This window comes from Seriola aureovittata, chromosome 10 (assembly GCF_021018895.1).
Source record: "Seriola aureovittata isolate HTS-2021-v1 ecotype China chromosome 10, ASM2101889v1, whole genome shotgun sequence".
In the NCBI taxonomy this organism is placed as follows: domain Eukaryota; kingdom Metazoa; phylum Chordata; class Actinopteri; order Carangiformes; family Carangidae; genus Seriola; species Seriola aureovittata.
In genome coordinates this window covers 23,291,553-23,314,869 of record NC_079373.1, presented here as the reverse complement: position 1 = coordinate 23,314,869, position 23,317 = coordinate 23,291,553, and the positions used below count along the sequence as shown (strand labels likewise).

Below are 23,317 nucleotides of genomic sequence, written 5' to 3'. Positions count from 1 at the left end.
TGCCATCACGTCACATTGAGAAGTCCTTGTTGGCTGCTTGGCATCATTATGAAAGCCTGGTCAGAAGTCAACACTAAGTGGTCTGACTGTCTCCCAGGGCAGGATCCCCTTACGCTGGGAAGATACTGTTGAAGAAAGAGGGAAGGGGAGAGCTAGTTGGGTAAAAGAAAGGAAAATGAATGGAGAGTCAGAGAGAGTAGCAGCTAGAGAAGGATGGTACACTAATTGGGGAGAGAAATGAAGGAGGGGGAGCGAGGAAAGATCTTGAACCTCTCTTCATTTTCTTTAAGGATCTCTGCTCTGTTACTCAGTGTGAATGGTATAAATGGGAGTTGTCATGCAGCCATATAGGCCATTCTGATTAATGATTGGTTGAGAGGCTCATCCATCTAATGCGCCTGTCTGTCTACATGGGGCTGTCAATCAGCTGTCACCTCGGTCACAGGTTGCAACAATGGTTCCCAAAACACCCCACATCACCAGTCAAAGAGCAGGTTCACTCTATGGAAGGATTCATACGGTTTCTGTCTGTCTCTCTCAGTCTGTCTGTTTTTCCAACATATTGCTGCTGTTGCTTTCTCCTGTGTGTCCATTGTTTTTCCAGCCCAGTTTAGATGAAATCATGCCCACTTACATATGACAGAACTGAGCCATAATCTCAATTAAAATCTGGAACAAAACTGAAAAAAATGAAGTCCTCATAATCCTGCACCAACAGTTAATAAGTCATAAATTTACATTTTTTGTCATCAATCATTGCAATTTTTCTTACCGTCTGGCTTAAACCAATACTTGTGTTGCTGTTAAGCCGTTGAATTTGGTGCACTTGTTTTGTCTTGGAACCCATCTTATTAAACCAGCCATTAAAAAAACCTTCGGGATGTATTTTGTTTATGAGAAAAATTAATTTTATAGTCTTTTTAAAACTGATTAAAACCATAAATACATTTTAATAAATTTTATGATGATATACAGTTCAGTTATTGTTTCATAGTAAACTATGACACATCATTTTTAAACAGGAGCTTCCACACAACTCACAACCTTCACTACCCCGTGACTCATTTACCTCTTTCTCTTAGCGCCTCCTTTTGTCTCCCCTTCAGAGTCCATATCTCGTGTCCCCAGCCCTGTCTCTCTCTTTCTCCCCTTCTATACCCCCTCCTACTCACTTCCCATACACTCTGTTTTTCTTGGTGCCCTCCACTAGCCCTATCTCTTTCTCTTTTGTTTACTCCCCTCCTTCGCAATAGTCAATTCCCATAAACCTCTCGGGCTATCCAGCCTCCCCTGTGTTCTCTTTTTTTTCTGCACCCCCTTTCCTCCTCTATACCTCCTTTCATTCATTCATTTATCCTCATTGACACATTGACACCCTCTTTCAGCTAGAGGGGTTGACAAATCATTTGTTTACTTCACACTGACACGACTGGCTTCTATAAATTCTCTGCTCTAGTTTTTTCCCTTCCCGTTCAACTGTTTGAAAATTTTCAAATGCATTCAGACTAAGGATCACTCAGTGGTTCTGACTGGCTTTGGCTTTGTTTGATCACCTTTTCGACATGATATGTGTTTTAAATTCTACTGGTCAGGGGTTTAGAAAACCCCCATTTTTCCATTTTTTATTGAGATTTCAGCAGGTCAGAGGTTCATCCTACAGTAAGATAATGAACCAAAACATTAGAGGAAAAGAACCAAATGGTGGCTTGACATTATGAACTGGACAGGAGGTGAAAGCAAAGCAACCTGCAAGTGCAACATGTCTGTGGGAACTAATACAACAGTGCTGGGACAAACTTTCTGAACAATGGTTCATTTCCATCCAAATGTATTAGCTTTCTTTTTGAGAGTGAGATAAGAACATTATCAATCTCAGGTAAAGTCAAGCATGGAGTTGGAGTTAAGAGACTTTGTTCAAATGTTACATTTTTTTTTAATTATATCACCTGTTTTTCCATCGTCCTCTCTCCCCTTTACCCACTTGCATCCACAGGGCCCAGTACACTGTTTTGGTCCCTGCCCTGTGGGCTACTGAGGTCCAGGACTGGGAGCTTAAATGTATGAACAGCCTGGTGATGGACGAGACCCACCATGCATCCAAAGCAGGTACCAAACACAAACACACACACACACACCCGCCCGTTACCATAACCGAAACCTAATTCTAACCCTAAGACTACAGCCAAGTCTTAAACTTCAAACAGCCCTTTCAAGTTGTGAGGACAGCCCAGTGTCTTCACAATGATGGTTTCAAACCAAAATTTGTCCACGCAACCTTAGAAAGACATATACACACACATTACACACACACACAAGTAGTTGTTCTTAAGCAGGAGCTCATAATGTAGAGGGACACTGGGGACCACTCAGCACACAGTCGCTCAAACTCTGGTAACTCATTCAGCCTACATCACTTAACCTTCAGTGGCACCCATGCTGATCCTGTTACACACAGTTTTGTTGTCCGGTCTTAACATCACTGTGTATGGTGGTTGGACCTTAGGGAGGAGATCTCCAGCTTGTTCCTGAGAACCCTGTTACAAAAGAGGGGAAACAATCACCCCTTGTTCACCTCCTTCCTTTATTTTCTCCAGTTTATGAATTGTTAAATGCTGGTTATTTGTCTTGGTAGATTGTGAAATCTCCATATTACCATCTTTTTTTCTTCATTTACCATCTTTCCATGTAGGTTTTTAATTTCAGTTTTATCATTTTAATATTTAGATTACAACAAGGGGAAACAATGTGCTTATCAGTAAATGTTTAAAAAGAACTACACATTTAAAAGCTGCCACCTTACATCTCACTTAAAGCAAACCATCAAGTCTCATAGTCTGTTCTAATTTTCTTTTATAGAAATCACCATCACGTACTTGTAGATTCTGGCTCATGGGCAAGAGATGGCCCTTAAAAAACTTTACTGTGGATGTGACATCAATTGACTCTGACCCTAACCTCCAAATCACTGGTGACAAAGTTCATCTAACCGAATGCTTGTGTGCGTGTGTGCGTGCGTGCCTACTATAACTTGACAGATCAAAAGCTTTTACCTTTTGAAGGTTGTTCAGATATCACCGCCACAAGATCTGGAAACCCGTCACCACCGGCGTCTCATCTTCACAAAAGACAGCCAGAATGGAACGCAGACCTGATGTGCATGTATGTGTGTGTTCATGATTGTGAGTGTGCACATGTGTGTGCGTCCTAAAAGGAGGCGATAAGGATGAGTCACAAGTTAGTGGCTGCAGGGCTATGTTTGTCAATGCAGCTGGGAAGGCAGAAAGAAGAGGAGTAGGGGAAAGAGACTGTGTGTGTGTGTGTGTGTGTGTGTGTGTGTGTGTGTGTGTGTGTGTGTGTGTGTGTGTATGAAAGAAACAATTTTGTTAATGAAAGAGTATTTGCGAAAAGAGCAGGAGAATCTGATAGGGCATGAGAAGTTTAGTTTCAGGGCAACTGAAATCCACAAAAGCATGTTTTATGGTGGGGATAATCCATAACCCTGTGTTTGTGTATGTGTGCCCACCTGTGTGTTTGTGTGTGTGTGTGTGTGGGGCTATGTGAGTCAGGATGAGTCATCCTTATTTGCTGGCCTGTCAGACTGTCTAGCCCTCAAGGCAGCAGGGGAAACGAGCTGATTCATTTACTGCTTCTCTGACATTCCTGTACTCTCTTTCTGTCATACACTTTCACTCACTTTCTCTGTCACTGACACCCAGCATCGTCATGGGGTTTTTACAAATATTGTGGCATGTATTCCACTCCCCCCTTAACGGTTCAGGGCCTCTCATCCTATAAACAAATGCATGTTGTTAGCAGCTCACTGTAATAGCTGGTACTGGAAAACATTTCTGTCTATGTGGCATTTAGAGCTGAAAGATAATTGGTTCTAAAGATAGGGAGTCTCATATGCTGTAGAGATTGTAAAGGCATTTGAAGCAAATTAGACTGAAATAAAATTGACATGAGGTGGAAGAAAACCACTATAGAGAAATGTGACATGGCATCATGTCCTGTCAAAACATATCAAATTCATCATCATCATACCTTTTAAATCTATTTTTAGGTTGCAGGTGGGTAACACACACACATATACACACATATATCGCATATATATAGATTAAGTGATTCCAATTTGGTGGTAAAAAGTCAAGGTCACTGTGACCTCAAAAAACATGTCCATTATCTGACAAGAAAAGAGAAATAAAACAAAAGAACATCAAAAAAATTGGGAGAACAATGATAAAAACAAAGCTGTTCTGATAGTGAGGGGGAGTTCCACAGTGCTGGAGCTAAGACAATATCAGCTTGGTCCCATTTTGTTCTCAGACCGTGGAACTTTTAACAACTTTTCTTTGATCTGAGAGGTCTAAGTGCAGAATAGGGAGGTTAAGAGTTCTGATATGTACAGCAGAGCCAGACCATTTACTGATTAAAAAGTAATCAATAGAATCTTAAATTGAATTCTGTATTGAATGGGGAGCCGGTGTAAGTGTTTGTGAGAAGTCTTGCTGCTGCATAAATAAATAAATAATGAATTGCATGTTTAAGTTTAGGCAAGAGGAAATGAAGGTGTGTCTTTCAACTATGTTATTCTGTAGCATTGTTTCTGTAGCATTTCTAATGTATAATGTTTAATATAGTCTGGGGCCACACAAGATGGAAGAGACTTGCTGACAATTCAAAGAAGCCAAGGGGCAGTGATTCCAAAAGTCTCTTTGAACAGCTTGGAAGGGAGAATATCAAATTTAGAAGTCATGAGATTAGTGTGGGACACAATGTCAACCAAATCCCTCAGGGCAATGGGGTAAATACATCTAACAGCATGGTGGATTGTGCAGGCTCAGGTGAGGATAGAAGTGAGCCAGCAGGAGTAATTCATGCTTTGATGCTTTGATGATCTTATCAACAAAATACTTCAGGAACTTTTCACAGTCCTCTACAGATGTGGCACAAACAGTAGCTGGGGCAGGGTTTACTAGGGAACCACAGACCTTATTTCAGGCATCTAATCAAAATCCATGAAAAAAAAACCCATTGACTTTGAAACCGGAGGTGCAAAAATGTGAACTATTTTCCAGGTTTCAGCTCTCATTCCTGCAGCACTCTTTTGGAATATCAGCAGAAGTTCAGACTACATATATGTTTTTGACACAAAAGTGAAGTGAAAACGTTTGTGTGCATAGTGTGGTGCATTGCTCCAGTAAGAATCAGTGATCTGAATGATATTGTTGTGGAGTGTTTCAGCGGTGACAGTGGGGTCCCTGGGGTCTGTCCAACACCAGGCTGAGTCAGCAGAATTGAAGTGACTTCGTGTTATGCTGAGTCAGGCTGAGAAGTAGAGAGTAGGTAGATGTGTCCCTCTGTCCTTCTATACAGGCTACTTCCCTATTGCTTGTTTTCCTCTCTTCCACCTCTCCTTCTCCTTTCCCTTTCTCTGAACACTTTTCTCTCCCCTCCCCGTCCACCCAGGCCCCTCCATAATTTTCCTTTTCATTCAGTTCTCGTTTACCTTCTTTTCACCTTTTCCTCCTTTCCTGCCCTCCGTCATATTCCTCCTCTCGTTCGTTCCATTCCCTCTCCTGCACTCTTACGTCTCCTTTTTTCCGTGACTCCTCCGGTGTAATAACAGATGCCAGAGTCCTGTTCTCCTCAGCAGGCTCCCATGATACCTAGACTATTTTCTTCCTGCTCACCCACTGCTCAAGCAGTAAAGTGACTCAGCATTCATTTTATTAGTGCCCCCAAACAACCTCCTACTGCCGGTGCAGATTTCATACTTCAATACATTTTTTACTTTATGATGATTTATAATATAATATAATGTATATGCTTTCAATGACCGTCCTGGCTGTGTAGGATTTGTGCAGTGTAATTTATTGACGTAATAGAATCAGCAGGATGGCCATATACTGCATGCATATCAATATGGTGGCAAATTTGCCTCTTTTTTTTGACACTTTGACAAGAGAGGAAAAAGAAACGCTTGAAGCCAGCATCAAATCCTCTTGAATATTTTAGCAAAAATTGGATTGTATTTGTATTTAGTGTTTTGCATGACATATTGTATGGATGTCTATGCCCATCTGTTCTCTAAATCTCTCTGTTTTATCCCCTTATTCACACCATTTCAGACCTCGCTGTCCATCTGTTATTTGGCTCCAGCAGATTCACTGCCGTAGTTTATGTATATTCGTGTGTGTGTGTGTGTGTGTGTGTGTGTGTGTGTGTGTGTGAGAGAGAGAGAGAGAGAGAGAGAGAGAGTGGGCAGGGGGCAAGACTGCATCAAACTCTGTGCAATACTTTGGGAAAGCAATGACAACACAATATGATATCTGGATCAGGCACAAAGTACAAACTTAGTGACTTCATGTCTTGCACCTTTCATGCTTTTGCTTTCATTTCTATTTCAGATAAACACAACAGCTGAGGTAGATATGATCAAAGTGCAGGTTTTTGCACAACTTGGACAAAGAACTGAGAACATGCCCTGAGGGTATTGAAGATGGAGCAGATAGCCCATGTTGAAACAAGCAAGGTCAGGTTAAAATCAAAGGTCAAAATAAATTAGCCTATGTTCAGAGCTGGAGTGACCACATACACAAACAAACAGGTTACAAGAGAGGTGATGAAGAATGTTTCAAGGGTCAGAATCTGGAGTTTATGACCTACATAAACAGAAAAGTGTTCTCTTTGCAGCACTAGTGTTGGCACCCTAAGGATCGGTGCTAGGGGTCATGAACACACACATAGGTCACAGTTGAGTGACTCAAAAGCAGAGTATCCAAAATGAGAAGGTCTTTTTAAGTTCAGCTGAGGTTATACTTTCTGGACCTTGCAAGGCTTGTCACAGCTAAAATCCTTTTAATCAATGGCCTCCGCATCAAAGTAAAGTGAACTTTGGAAGATAGAACAGTGTCTGTGAAATAGAATACTTTCAAGATGAAATAAATGACTTTCAACAAATTTGTAGGTATTTTTGATTGCTAACAAGTCACTAAACCTTAATATATCAAGTAATTATTGCATTGTAGATGTTACAGATTAATTTCCGTACATATTAACTTTCATGAAGGTAGGATTCATTTTAGGTAGGTCTACGTGAGAAACTGGCAACTGAGTGTATGTATTATGTTAATTAGATATTTTGATGCTGGTCATGTTGCATAAATTGAACCTGTGTTTGCATGACAACTTGTTATTACAACAAAAGTAATAGGATCTGCAAACTTTGCAATGCTACTAATATTTTTTTACGATAAAAGATGTTACCAATGGTAGAAATCCTGTATTTCACAAGCATGTCTCGCCCAATGTAGAGGTTAAATGGAGGTTGTAGAAAAATATGAGGGTCATCTTTACTATGGTCTTGTGGTCTGAGGCTGATGTGGAGGTTGGATTGCTTCTATTAGTCCCACAAGAATGTCACCTCCCTAACCTGGATAAGGATTCTTAGCTGTAGGCACTTAGCCTACTTATGACCCCTTAGTTGGGGCCTGCTTTCTAGTAAGCTTTGCTCTCTGTGTGAGTTTGTTGTAATCCTCCCTCCCTCTCCATCTCCATTTGTTTCTGCTGCTTGAAGTGGAATGCCACCTGCTTGATCAGCCCTGGTCTAATCCCCTATATCTCTTTAGATACCTCTCCTGTGAACATGACCTGTATCATCTAATTTGGCATACTTTAATTTTTATCACATATACAATACAGTTGGAGAGCCTTTGCCTCGCTCTGTATAAGCTGGAATTACCCGGTCGGGCCTCCAGCAGAATGAGAGGGTCAGGGGTTCTGTTTGTGTAGGTCTGTGAAGGTAAATTACCTGTTTCACTAACCTCTGTCTTTAACTCCTGTGGGACAGACAGGTCATAAGTTAAGCTTGTTTATCTACTATCCACCACCAATGACCTAGATATTTTTACCAAGTTCCTTTTTAACTTCCATTTGACTAGCAGGTTGCAGGAAGTGGAAATATGTGTGAAATATGATATGATACTGAAAAAATTAAGCAGAAGAATTTGTTCCATTATTCATCTTTCTCATGAAGCTTTTGTCACTTGATTGTTGACTTTCTGTCCAGTGGATTCAGAAAATATTCAGACCCCTTCACTTTTTTGCTCACGCTATTTTGTATTAGATTTCATTTTTTTTACTATTATTCTACAGGCAATAATCTATAATGGCAAAGTGAAAATGTCAAAATGAGATGTGTCTATAACATGATTGGAGTCGCCCTGTGGCAAATTTTGGACATAGTTAAAAAAGGCACATAACTGTGTATATCAGGTCCAGCAATTTATGCTACATGTCAGGACAATGAAGTCAAGTCCTGAAGTACAAGGAACTCTCTGTACGGTGAGGCATAGATCAGGGCAAGGGTATAAAACCATTTGAGCTTTGAGTGCAAAGTGGCCTCAATAATTTTTGGAACCACTAGGACTCTTCCTAGAGCTGGATGTCCTGCCAAACTGAGTGACCGGGAAAGAGGGACCTTGTTCAGGGAGGTGAACAAGAATACAGCCAGAGAACAACAGTTTGCATGTCCTCATATTCCCTCATAAAATTAGAATCTGGTTAGGGATTCCGTACTTGTTTGCACATGCACTCCTTAATTAGATAAAATTAGGAGAAGAATGAATTATTTGTGATTTGTGTATAAATGTGCAAGATGATGGGATTAGAAGCCGCAGGTAAAGAGGAGATGGGAGGGTAAGGAGATAATCTTTTTAAAGGAAAAGAAAGGAAAGCAGTGTTGGCTCAGATCCTGCCAAGCCCCTGAATACTTTCCTCTAGGGTTGGACCCTGAAGGCTTTCCTGCCAGCCTGCCTTCCTGTGTGTGTGGTTGTGGGGGTGTGTGCGTGTGTGTGTGTGTGTGTGTGTGGGGTCACACACTCCAGCTCTTGCCTTATAGGTTTTCCAGCACTACCCTCTCTTCCTCTTGCCCCATTCTGCTGTTACACCCTGTGGAGCCCCTGTGGCTATTCTTGATCCTGTGTGTATTGTTATATAGTTGAGGTAAAAGGAGAAACGTTGTGTATATGTGTGTGTGCTGTGTATATGTTTGTGTGCGAGCAAGAAAAAGAGGGAAACATGCTCTGTTTTGTGTTCATGCATGTGAATAAAGAGCTTTGTTTGTAATCTGAACTCAGCTCTCAAACTAAAGCAGAGGAGGTGTGATCTCAATAATTAATAGGATTTTCTTAATTATGTTTACTTCCATTAAAATCTGGGGCATAATTTGTTAAAGAGGTTATGATGATTTGCATACACTTAAATTAGCACTTTTCTAGCACACATTTTTTCTTTTGCATTTTTCATTGAATTTTCATCAAAAAAATAAAAAGGCAAGCATGCATAGGAAAGAAGACACATTTTTAAAAGTTAGAGACAGTGTGAGTGAATAGAGGAGATGACAATAAGTCAGAAATAGAATGACAAAGTGAGAAATAGATGTGAAGAAACTTTGTTTAAGATTTAAAGTGAAATAAAAAATTAAAAACAAAGGAAATTAATGAGAGGAAAAAGAAGTGGGACAAGTTCAGATCTAGTCAAATGCAAAGATTGAAATGGTGGCATGCATACAGCCATTCTCTAGAATCACACACGCAAAGAAATGTACACACCGACCCACAGAGAAGTTGCAGGGCTGGTCTGAAAGGCGGTCATAGAGGCCATCACCATAAACTGACACAATGAAATATTAAACTTGTGGAGTTTAAATTAGAAGCCCCAGTCTCTGTTTAGAGTCCTCATCATTTTAGTTTTGTCAGCTGTAATTGCAGGATAGAGGTAGAGATCTGGCTGTTTTGGATCCTTTCTTGTGCTCCCACTCTCCTCCCCTACCCTCTATTTACCCCTCAGTCCTTCTCTCTGCCCTCTTTTCTGTTGTTTTTAAGCAGTTCTCCCTTTTTCTCTCTCCCACTCTTATTGTCTTAAGAGTGTTAAAACTGTGATGATGTCAGCAGATACCCTACCCAGTCTTGCATTATGCGTTATTATTGCGCAGAATCCAACTTCATGTACCCTAGCCCCTGGAGTCTGTGTTGGACCTTTGCCCTCTAGGAGTGAACTTTGACTTTGCAGCAGGCCTTAAGGGGCATTAGGAGGCAGGCTCTGAATGACAGGGTTTGGTAGGGGTCAAAACTCACAGGTCAGTGGGGATCAGGGGCAAACAGGCCCACTCCCTTCCATTATGCGCCTTTCCTCTGTGATGTCTCTCTTTCTCCAACATCCCTCCTTCCATCCCCATCCTATTTTCTCTTTTATTTAATTCCTTTTCTCTATACGCACCATTCAGCTCTTTGTCTTTTTTCTGTGCTTCAATTTCTCTATTTTTCTCATGGTCTTTGCTTGTATTTTAAATGTACAGATCAGGACTTTTTTTAAGCTGGAATCCTTAAGATCTTATTAATGGTTGATTGGGTTGATGGCGCCTGCCCCTGACTGTTCATTACTCTCTGCAATATTTATAACTGATCTGCTGTGAATGTCACTATTTCATAATAAAAGCCACCCTGCGTTGAAAGCATTTAATGTGAACTAGTATATCAGTGAGATAAAATGACAAACTGGGAGGCTGCGTGCATCGTTTCCTGTGAATCCCCTGTACATTTGAAGCCAATTTGAATCCAACTTTGGAAATGCAGCCACTAATGATGAAAACAACTTTGTGGAATGGTAATTACTGAATGTAAATACTTTGGCTGGCAGTTGTTTTAAAAAAGCACCAACCATGAATGATTTCATAAAAGTCCTAGGAAAACTAACTTAGTACTGTAGTTTTCTTTTTAACACACTGTATGAAAAGTTCTGCGAGTTTCTTTCCACAAGAATCAAAAATGGTTTCCACTGACTTTTGATCTTTTTTCTCTAAAAATTCTCCATAATTTATTTTATCAGAAACCTAGATGTCAGTCCTAATATGTTGCTAACTTAAATTTGCAATCCTAACTTCTGCCCACTTCTGAACCTACTGCCTACTTTTCTGTCTTGTCTTTGCCCTTATGTTTTCCTCCTCATTTCTAAAATCCACATTTCCTCCCTGCTCCTTCTGTTCTGCTACCGATGCCCTGTGGTCTTCTCACACTTTAGCCATTGATTTACCAACACACTAAAGAGACTTTTAATTTCTTTGAGCTTTGTGTGTGTGGGTGAATTTTTGCACGTGCACTCCTTGTGTTTTTCTCCGATTGCCTTCAGACACAGGATTACTGTGTATTCCAATATTCCAACCACCAATTAATACCACACTCCTGTGAGCTTTTCCTGTCTGTCAGTTTCACACACACATTCAAGGCAGCAAAGACTCAAAAACAAACAGCAGGAATGATTAAGTTGCTCTCTGCTACCTGAATAATGAAGACATAGATGAGATGTTGATCCCCTTGGGTGCTTAAGTATTGTATGAGTATGTGACCGTGGGTGTTTGACCGTAATTCTGTTTGTGTGTCTGCTGTTCCTGAGGACATGGGTGTTTGCAAGTGGTTTGAACAAAATAGCTTTGAATTCTTTAACATAATCATGAGTGATGATTGAGCTCTTTCATGGTCTGATTCTCATGAGGCTAGATTAGATCATGTAAATAGCTGCTGGATTCATGATGGGACCTGAACAGTTTGAGGCTCTGCTTGGACCTAATGACTAATGGACTTCCCTATTTATATAATAATATTTTACTTTAAGGAGTATGTTACTATTGCTTATGATTATTATGAGTCTAACATTTAAATTGCATCGTCATCTGCATAAATGCATTACAGATACAGAGAAAGACATTATTGTGTTAAAAGAACACAGCTTTGTCTGGGGTCGAGCAGTGCCAATTAGTGCATTCACTCATTAAAAGGTAGGTAACTTCACTGGAGTGTATGTTCAAATCTCCACATTATTGGCCACAACTGATCCACAGAATGCATGCAGTCTCAGATCGCACACTCTTTTGTTTTTGAGGTCTTTCCCTTGAAGGTGTTTATATAAAATATACTGGCATTGTGAGTCTGTATCACAAAACATCAAACCCTCACAAACAGAGGTGGAGAGGGAATGAAGGTGCTGGGGTCTGAAAGGTAAAATTGCTGGTCCATCTCCCTTTAGTGACACAGGCTTTGTTGTTCAAATGATTCCAAAACAGTTGAACTAAAACCAAGAGAGGAGCTGCAAGAAAGAGTGACTCTGTTGTAAACTGAGGTATTTACATCACTAGACACCACTTTGATCCAATATATTACACGTTATATGTAGGTCTTGAAAAGTCGTTAAAAGCATTGCATTAACTTTCCTCAAAAGGCCTTTGAAGGTATTAAAAAGTCTTTAACTTAATTTCTAAAAGTCTTAAATCTCCTCTTTTGCCTGCTGCAGGCAGAAATGTTTGTTTGTGGGCTGTGTGGAGACTACATGTATAAACGAAAAGTAGGATTTTTGCGACAGTGGATTGTTGATGCAGCAGGCTGGTCGATCTTTTTTGTGGCGTTTTAGTTAGCAAGCGTGTGTGTGTGTGAGTGTAATTCCTGGCCATGTTTCTTTAACCTCTTTATCTGCTTGTCTCCATCCGTTGGCCACTAAACTTTCTCCAACTCTAACCCTTCCCCTCCAACCGAATGCTAACTATTTTCTCACTATAACTCTGCAGATGGACACATGTGAACATGTGCCAGTGAAATTAGTTACAAGGCTTAGAGCATCCTGACGGTATTGCCCAAATCCTGGAAGGATCATGTAATAGACAGGGGTTAAAATGAGTGAGCTTTCTTCCCTGAATTGTTTTTCTGTGCAAGTGGACCACGGCCTCTCTGTGGAAATCCCCTTCCTCTCACTCATAATCTCTGCCTTCATATTTATCTTCCTTCTCTTTTGTCTTGATCCTCCCTTGTGTTTTTGCTCATGTTTACCCTTTCTGTCTTTTTGTCTTAGTATAGGCGAAATACATTGGTTCATCACCCTCAAACTGCTACATGAATATTATTTTAAATTAGACTCACAATCTACAGACCTGTTGTAATCTGAGTCACCGTGGCCTAATAAATACACAAATTATCTGTTATATCCATTAAACAAAAATCCAAACTTTAATTCTCGGAGAAGCAAACTAAGTTGTTCCTTCAGCCCAGTCACATCAAATAAAACATGCTGATTCATTCACCATTGTAATAGCCTTTATTTAACCTCTGTGAGTTTGGAGGAATCAGAACATGGTTGCTGAGGGCTTTGAACTGTAAACATCTTTGATGTTTAGCGATGAGTTAGACTGATAAAATGACTACATGTCCTCACCTCCTGCCTACATCCTAGATAAACCTTGTTAAGCCCAACTGAATAAGAAACAAACGCCTTTGTTCAGCGTCCAGCTCCACTAACACACACTAATAAAAAGCTGTAGCATTAGGTGTAGAAGCAGTGTTAGTATGCACAGACGAATAAGTTTCATTGCAGAGAATTCATGACTTTACTGAGATTTTTTATAATGAAAATTCTGGGTTGAAAACTAGAATTTAGAAAAGTAGAATAGATTGGAGAGTATAGGCTAGAATGAGTCTCATCTCAACATTTGTGTTTTTGATGGTGCACATATTTGTGGATATTTGAGTGAGTGCCTGTCTGCTAAAGTGTGTGGACAACGTCATTATCTCACTCAAAGGAAATCCGACTAATCCCCCTTTAGTCAAGATATCAGTTTATCTCTAAATACATGAGACACCTGGGTATTATTGCACCATTTTTCTCAGAGGAAAAGTGAAACCCTTCCTTCTCGTCTCTTTCTCTGTCTCCTTCTAAGACTCTGTCTTTTATAGAGTCCTTTGTTTTTTCTGCACACTGTACCCTGCAGTTAAAAGTTAAACAGTCCTTTGTGTTGTGTGCCGGAAACTGGACATGGGATGACTGGAGGTTCATCGCAGTCCTTTGGCTAAAATAACAAATACCTTGACCAACTCTCATTGCTGTTCATTGTTCTGTGCTAAAGACCAACCAAGAGATCATGGTCTATAGTTTAACAGTGGTAAACTGCAGCAATAATGGCTCAGACATGTTTTCAGGTGTTAACAGAATCTGCCATCAGTGTGGTTGCTGTTCATGTCTTTCACTGACTTTGTTGATGTTCGTGTTTACATGCCTAAATGATGCTTTATGCTGTTGTGTTAATTGATTTTTTTGGCTGGACCAAAGCATTGGGGAGTTGTGTTACTTAATGAGGATGTCATAATGCCACAGTTTATTTTTAATCAAGCTAAATATGTAGCTGTTAGCTCTTTAAATTACTGTTGAATCAAAGTCATTGAAGCTACAAATCCAGCTGGTCTGTACAAACTTTCAGCTAACTTCAGCTCTGTGCAAACTTTGTTGGGTAAATCATGTTCATCTGGTGAACATGAAACTAACCTTAGCCTATAATTTACTAGCTAACTAAATGTGTACTTTTCCAACTTGTAAACACTCCCTTGTAACTCATTTCCTGACATTGAGACATAGTTCAGATGAAGTCTTAAACATTGGGTCAGTCATTAAATATATGGCATATTCTGTATGACGCGATGCCTCTCCTCATTTTGCGCTTTACATGAAGTTTCATAAAAGTGTAATCTCTTTTAACTGAGTCATGGGCCTGCTGTATTTTCACTTCCATAGTATTCACTCAAATCAGGCTAGATTGGTTACTAATATTGTTTTTTTTGCCCTGCAGAGGTTTCCTCTTTTTTAGGTCAAGCTGGTGCCAGTCCTGACAAAACAAATCTGATCTCAGTCCATATAACCTAAGGTCAGCATGATGAAACTTCTATGGTGTTTATTCCATTGAAGAACACATCAAAAAACGCTAATAGACGCATCAGTCTAAATTGTGGTTTGCCCTCGGGTTATTATGTTATGCAAGGTTTTCCAATCTCAAGAACTGCTGCCTAACATCTTTTGTCCTTACTCCTATAAAACCTGATGTTTCCTGGCTTGTCTTTTGTTTTCAGCTCAGATTACATTTCCAGTTTATTACAGTTTCTTCTGGAGAGCAAAGCAGGTCTCATTTTCAGTTGTCACATTTGAGTTACAAACACATCTGGTGTGGATACAAATCGTATCTTTTTTTTCTCTGTTCCTGGTTGTTAGGTATTCAGCTAATGTATAAGCAGAATGTTTCAATTTGTCTCCATCTTTATCTTCCCCATTTCTTTCTCTCTTTTTTTTTTTCCATACCTCAAGAGATTTTCTTTGTCGATTACTTAGTTTTTTCTGTCTAATTTTCCCCCTGTGTAAATAATCAGCACTTCAAAGCTGCCACTGAGCAGTGTCAGTGAGCTCCCAGGCTACAGGATCTGCTGAGGCCAGCCTTACATTAGAGCTTATTCAATCCCAACTACAGGTGTGCTGCCCCGCCAACTCCCAGAGGACAGCAGACGCTTCAAATACACCAAAACACAACCTTCAAAAGGCTGTGTGTCATCAGCATTAATTCCTGAACACTGAGGAATCAGCAGAGTACTCTGTTATCTGAACCTGACTTTGACAGAGGGAGGGAGAGAGAGAGAGAGATGGGGAAAGAGAGGCAGAGAGAGAGAGTGGGCAGTAAAACACACACTGTCATTCATACCTTCTCATTATTTCCCTGAGTCATAGAGGAACTCCGGAGCTGAGCTCACCAACACCAGCATTCTCAACCGTTTGAGTGTGCGAGTTGTGATTTTGACCATATGTTTTAATTTAATGGCTTCATGTTACCACCTCGCTGCGTTTGTGTCATGTAATTTGTTTTCATATATTTGTGTGTATGTTTGTGGGTTATGCCTGCTGGGTGTGACTTAAAACAGACTTTGAGGCCAACAGTTATACCTACAATTACAGCTTAGACTGACACAGACTCGAACCTGATCCTCTGTTATGAATGAGTGAAATATAGTATTTAGGGAGTACATAATAGACCATGTCCTTGTGATGACCTGCTTGCAGTTGATTACATAGTGTATTGATGAGATATAGTCAGTTCATATTTTTCATGTTTGAGGTTCAAGGTTTTATTGTTTATCATTTGTGCATATGTACAGTATGTCATACACTTCGGGTCAAAAGCTTTGGAACATCCCCATTTTTCTAGTTTTATTGAAATTTGCAGTTCAGATCCAGTGAATAACCTAAACTCTTACAAAGCTTAAAAAAGGTTTAGTTAGTTAGTAGGTAAACAGGCCTTTTTCGGTGATTAAGAAAATTGTTTCACTTCTAGCTGTCTACTGGAAGTAAATGAAGCCTTCAAAGTTATTGCAAACACTTCATTATTGCTGATGAAAGTGTCAGAAACTGCCGGTACTCAGTGTAATGGTTGACCGTCCCTTCACTTCCCTGTGACTACTCACGTGTATCTCAGCCACAAATTTTGTTGTTTGGTGCTTTGAGCTAAGTGCAAACACTAGCAATGACAATGATAATCTTAGATTTGTTCAGTGATTTGCAGTTATAATGTTTACCATGTTTACCTTTAGTTTAGCATGCTGACATTTGCTAATTAGAGTTTAAAATAAAGTTCAGCTGAGGCTGATGGGAATGTGATTCATTTTGCAGATATTTGATCATAAACCAAAGTACTGGACAAATTTTAGTTGTGGCGCTAAGCTTAAAAGGAATCACAAAAGTTATTTTAATCCAACCATCTAATTGTAGCTGTGACATTTTACAATATCAGTCTGGACCACTTATGTCCAGTCAACCAACCAACCGACCAACACTGCCGGTGCTAGCTCAGCTAAAACTTACAATACAACTCTTTTAAGCTCTTATAACTCATCTTTATATATTATTATGTAGGATATTAAGTCTCATCCACAGTTGCCCTCTGAATTAGTCCAGGTGATGTTGTATTGTCAATGGCTTTGCCAAGATTTCTTCAGCCCTGTAATTACTGCAATGTATGAGAACGGCGTGTGTGTGTATATTTGTCTGCACAGTATGTGTGTGTTTTAGCATCTGTCTTTATAGCATTAGTGTAAATCTCTATTTTGGCTGCAGCTGTTTAAAGTGAGAGGCTGTGGCTCATCTTTGGTAGACTTTGGTAGTCTGACAGCTCTGAGTGTGAAAGACTGATACATTAATCTGTTAATAATTCCAAATATATCATTAGAACTGAATTATGGTCAGATCGTCATCTAAGTTACAATTATGAACAAACGCAACCTATTTTAATTAACAACGTAAATTATTGTTGCTGTTGTCCAGATAGAATACATTATTCAAACATTCACAGTGTAGCTTAGAGTATGTGAACCCTTGGCTAATTACATCAACAAATTAATTAATAATTGTTGAATTGTTTAGGAAGAACGTGCAACACTTCGTATCAACATGAAAACATCACCTGGTGGTGAAGTACAGTGGAGGGAGTTTCGTGATTTGGGGCTTTGCTGCCTTTGGGCCTGGACAGCTTGCCATCATTGAGGGGAAAATGAATTCCAAAGTTTATGGAGGCATCTCATAGGATAATAATCAGGGTGGCTGTTCACCTGCTGAGCACAGATTTTATTCCAATAGCAAAGCAATGGAATGACCTCAAGAGTAATGTAAAGACAGCCTAAGAATATGGCAGAGCTCCATTGTGAGGGTTTAATTGGTGTTCACTGAAGACACAAATGATTATAATTTTGTGTTATTATCTTAAGGACATTGTGTTTATCTGTGCTTGTGCCATAGATGACGATCAGATCACATTTTATTACCAGCTAATGCAGGAAAAACAGGTTTTTCCAAAGGGTTCACAGATTTTCTTGCCACTGTGTTTCACCTATAACATTAATTTAAAAGGCTGGATAGTTATATTTTGCCCTTCTACCCAGTAAAGTAGTGTTACTTGATCTTCTCACTTAATGCTGCAGAACAAGCTATGCTACAACAAGCTGCTGTTTGTTTGGAATGTAAAGGCCAGGCTGGTTATGTTACAATGGTAGCAATTAAGGCTGAACAGGATCCAAGATTCATTAATTTGGTGTACTTTCTTTTATTCTAAGCCAATTTCTGTTATATTGTAATGAGTTTAAATAACTTGTTTAATTAAATATTTATGTGACTTTTCAAAGTAAAGAAGACCATTTCAAAAGCCAGTAAACTGTGAAGTAGAGCGTGAAAAAAATGTCTTCAGCCTGGCAAGATTTGGCAGTTTTAACTCACAACAACTCTGGGCGTAGTATTTGACACTACAGTAAGTTAAAAGGAACATTATGCTCATTTTCAGCTTCATATTCTTGTTTCGGGGGGTCTGTGCTGTCTCTAGGTCATCACTTGACTGAAGCACGACACCCACCCAGTGATTGCTTACTTCTCTGATTGTCTCTCATGCTGTGAGGAGAGTCTGGTGAGTCCAGGAACACCTCATCAAACATAAGCTTCATCAGGTCACTCAGATAACATGTAAAACATGGCAGATTGAGTGTAAGATGTACAGTATATTATACTGTTTCATTAGGGCCATCTAGGTACAACTGCAGATAAAATTGAATTGAATGAAGAAGCATCTATTTAACAGGTTGTGTGGGCTACTGAAAATAAGCCGCAAAGAAAAAAGGTTTTAGTGACGTACTTGGTTTGAGGTTCTGAATCACCATTCTGAACCAATAAAATTGGAGCTGTCTGCCCTTGAGTAGCAGCATAATCGATAGTCCTGACCAGCAGGCAGGGGAGCAGAGGTTTCTGAACCCAGTCACCTTGGTGAAATGCAAAGTCCAGACAAAAATGCACTGCTGTATGAGGCCCATAAGATACAAATCATACATCATCAAATGGTGTCTAATGATACCTTGCATTCCAAAACAGTCATATGTCAGAGGGTCCAGAAAGTAGAAACATTTTTTTGGACAAAGCCTTCACAGCAGAGTGAAACCTGTGCCTTTGTCTTGTGATGAAAATCTTGTGAGCTGGATAAAGGAGTTTTCAGAAGACACTTGATGTCTTAAGCTGAAGTATTTGTTGTTGCTTGATGCACTAAGAAGAGACGTTAACAGGTTAACTAGTGTAATGTAATGGAAAGGGTGTATATAAGTCCACATGTTCTACCTGGCTCAATATTTCCAATAAGGCTATTCTGTATCTTTCACATGTTTGAAACTTTTATTTGATATTTAAATGTAATCTCATGTCTTACTGAACTCACGTTGACGATCATCTTTGACTTTTGTCCTCATAAGGACAATGCATACTATCTGTCCCTGGGACACTAAGGCGCCTCTAAATCTCCCTCAAATGTTTACATCTTCCAACACTTGTTATCAATAACAGCTTTTCTGTAACCTTGGTTACTATGGCTACTGCTGATGGGAGTGGAGCAGCTGTACACTCACTAGACTAGAGATAAACCCTTGGTGACCTGTGACTGACCTTGTGTGTAGAAGAAATTCCTTCACACGTCTTATAGGGAGCATTTTAACATACGTTGTTAGTGTTTAACATCCAACATGACAACAATATACAAATGAGAAAATCACAAAAAGTCCCCTTTAGATACTTAGACCCAGAGGAATGGTAAAAGATTTTGAAATCGCTCAGATCACAGAGATTTTATATTCTAGAATCCAACTTCAAAATTTGAAATCAGCAGTGCATTACAGACTGCTCTAACTACTAAAATTTCTGTTTGTGTCTCTTACCTGCAAATACCTCTTTATCTGTACAGACTCAGTGGTCTAACCACTAGCCACATTCCCACTAAATTTAAAATTTTAACTGTCCTTGAACTCGTCCGTCAAACTTGTTAGCGACACAGAATTTGCCATGGCTCTTTAAAAAGTCTTCTCTTCTCTTACTTGTGGTCTCTGCTGTGGGTCTATTCAAGCTCTTCAGACTACTCATTCAAAGGGCAGAACCCTTTTTACCCCATTTGCCTCTCCAGTTACAATTATGGGTAAAAGGTGGCAAACATCTTGTATTAGCCTTTTAGGGTAGGGTAGGTCAGTAAGACAAATACATAGGTTGAGGGTTAAATCCAAGTAACTGCCTTTCTACTGTATTACTAGCTAATCATCATTCATGAAATATTTTTTAAAATGATATATTATTTTAAAGATAAATAAGTTTTCTAAAGATATATAAAGATTATTATTGGTTAGCATGCTCAGAGCAAGAATGTGGTTTCAGATCCACTGGCTCCAGGGTGTACCTATCTACCACCCAATACATCCTGTGATAGTCCTCAGCCCCTCGTGAACTTGCACTGGTCAAGGGCTATACAAAATTCATAAATAATTATTAAATTTTATCAGATAGCTAACTTGTTATGCACACTGTGCAATGTAGTTTCCCAAAAGCACTTTAAAAGCTGTATTGACTCTGTGTGAGAATGAAACTCTGACTGCTGGGTGGCAGCTCCAGAAAGGGTAGAAATACCTCCACAAAGCCAGTAAATCACACACACACTCATTCAGACCTTCTCATTACAACCCTGAGTCATACAGACACTGTGCAGGTGAGCTCACCAGTGTTAATGCATCTGTGTGTGTGTGTGTGTGTGTGTGTGTGTGTGTGTGTGTGTGTGTGTGTGTGTGTGTGTGTGTGTGTATGTATGTGTGTATATTGAATATATTGGCTCTGTGAAAACATTCGTCTTTGAAGATTTTTCAGTTTGTTTATGTAACTTTTTACTGCTTTTTAACATGTACTAAATTAAAAAAAAGAAGAAGAAATATTACAATGTGTCAGCTCATTATAATTATGGCTGATTATATTCTTAATACAGAGTCTTATAGTCCATTAGTTGAACCTCAGAACATACAGCAAAACTATATTATGAAAGTAATATTTAATGAATTGTCTGACTTTTTAACCAATCTTCTAAAAGAAGGGTGGAATTGCTAAAAGAGGCAGGTTTTCCGCAGGGTGTTAAAAAGTATTAAAAACAAATTACATCAATCAATAAAAAGGTAATAAATCAAACAGAATTTGTATGCCAAGGGTTTGCTGAATTGGTTGTGTGCGTGTCTGTGTGAGAGCCTATAACTGTTATTACTTTTGATAAATCTTGCCTTTGGGTCAGTCACTCAATTTATTGTCTTGAGCTTTGTTCCCTCCCAGCCTGTTTGACTTCTGTTGTATTGACACAGTGGTCCATAGTAGTTATTACAGACTAAGAAGGTTTAGTTTCGCAATCTCAAAATTGATTTATAGTAAATGTTGAGGTCTCAAAATATATTGAAAGGGTCTTAAAGGCTATTGCATTTAACTTCAGGATTCTTGCATATACCCTGAGAGGGTTACATTTGGACATAAACAGAGTCTACAGGTGATGTCAGACACACAAAACCTGACTAATTTCCCACCTTAAAAAAGAGTGGATGAGCTAATGCCATATGTTCCTATCCAGTTAGCCCTTGGGTGGCTAAGAGGAGACATGCTGTGACTAGTCAGTGTTTTGAAGTTGGCATTTGGCTGTGGAAGGGAACCTCTCCTTAACCGATGTCTGACAGTGATTGAGATAGGTTGGGGGGGGGGGGGGCATGAGAGAGCCATGGGCTATAGGAGGCGGGAGGGTGTGTCTGGGAAATTGAGTTGTTTTAACATCAAAGATAACCCTTCTCAGGACTCTACAAAAACCTCACGCTAAGCCGGGAGACGCACTTTATCACTGGCTCTTCCTGTTTGGTGGAAGCCTTTTCCTTGAAGCTTGTGTTGAATACTGATATACACTAGAAGAATTAGAAGTCAGCATCACCTGCCCCCCAGAATGACTAAACCCACACAGCCTTACTCAAGAACAGTGAAAAATTTAATAATTTAAAAAAACTGGACCAGAGGCTTTTTGAAAATAATTGATTTTGATGGTGTGAGCTCTGGTTCAGTCACTGACTGGTTACTGACTTGAGGAACACAAATGGCAGGGACTTAAGAGCCTAACTGTGACAAAAAAAAAAAAAACAATTATGGAATGTAATTCAAAAGATGGCGTTATGCAAGAAGGTGCAATAGAATGATTATTGTGTGTAAGAACAGGTAATTAGAATCATTACCTTCTAAAGAGGTGCTGGTAGGTGGATTTTGTCAGCTTTGGACAGTGTGTGTGAGTGCCAGGCTAGCTTTTATCACTTTCCAGTCTTTATGCTAAGCTGAGCTAAGTTAACCAACTGCTTGCTCTCGACAGACAGACAGATGTGAGAGCGGTATCAATCTTTTCATCTAACTATGTGATAATATTGACACTATAGTATCACTCTGTGCATAATTTTTGCACCTGTTTTGTATGTTTGTATAATTGGTCCCTGTTTTGTTCATGTATGTGGGTGATGTGTGTTACATTCCTGCCAATGGCTTCATATTATTTCACAGGTAGACAGGAGGAAGTGACTAAGATTTGCAGTAGTGAAGCCAGTAAAAAAATATCTTAAAAAATAGGTTTTGCAAATGCTTTATTATTATCACATTGTTAGGTTGGGTTAGGGTTAATACACACATTTAGTGAGTAACACTAAATATAAACATAACTTTTGTTCATTGTTTAAGAAAAGTACACAGAGCATTTTTAAGTGAATTGATTAAAAAAATATTTTATTCATGTGTTCATTAGCGCATGTTTCTACAGAAGACAGGCTCCAACTGCAATTGAGCTATTGCTCTTGCACACGTAAGAGTGTAAACCATATTATTGTGTATTGAATTTTGGATGGTTTCCTTTTTAGAACAGTGTGAAAAGCAGAAAGAAACACTTTCCAGCCAAATCAGAGGTAAAGAGGAAGAAAGTGTATCAGCACCATCAGAAGGAGAAAAAAATACTGAGAAAGGTGAGTTTGTCTATCATATGCTTCTCTATGGGTGCATTTGCATTTGCTCTGTTTTAAATGTGTGTTATTACAACATTAGTCTACACAACAGGTCTAAACCGCTCATATCCATATCCATCTTAGCCTGACTGGTGAATGATCCCAGCTAATAGAGATAAAAAGCTGTCACTGGTACTAAATCAATTCAGCAGGTTCAGCATAGGGCAGTCTTTAAAGAAAAGTACAAACCTGACTAACAGTAGAATTAAATCATAATTCAGTTACAAAATATTCTTTGGTAATCTTTGAGCTAAACTGTATGTAATTGGGTAACTTAAGACCTTGTTAACAATATGTTAACCGGACGGAAGTGCAGTTCTGTTGTACAACAAGCGCAGGCTTCCAGTTTTGCCAGTACACTGAGTACACCACTTGCCCAAACATACTAAATACCTTCTGCAGAGTTGCCCCAAGTCAAAGAATTTTTGTTAGAACAAGACTGTTGCTCTTTTATCACTGTTGCCAAATTAAACGAATTCTGTCACGTAAAGAAAGGATAGCCAGCTGTGCTCTATTTTTAAACCAGGTAAGTCAATTAAGTGAAATGCCTGTTTATACAGATCATT

The 23,317-nt window shown here is 39.3% G+C and overlaps 1 protein-coding gene across 1 annotated transcript in view; it reads left to right on the top strand.

The window, feature by feature from the left end:
* The window catches only part of si:ch211-266k8.4 (uncharacterized), a 53,702-nt gene that overhangs the window by 9,916 nt on the left and 20,469 nt on the right, over positions 1-23,317 (top strand). Inside the window, exons 10-11 of the mRNA XM_056386375.1 lie at positions 1,994-2,106; positions 22,611-22,712. Coding sequence (XP_056242350.1) covers positions 1,994-2,106; positions 22,611-22,712 — 215 coding nt within the window. The remainder of the gene's footprint in view (positions 1-1,993; positions 2,107-22,610; positions 22,713-23,317) is intronic.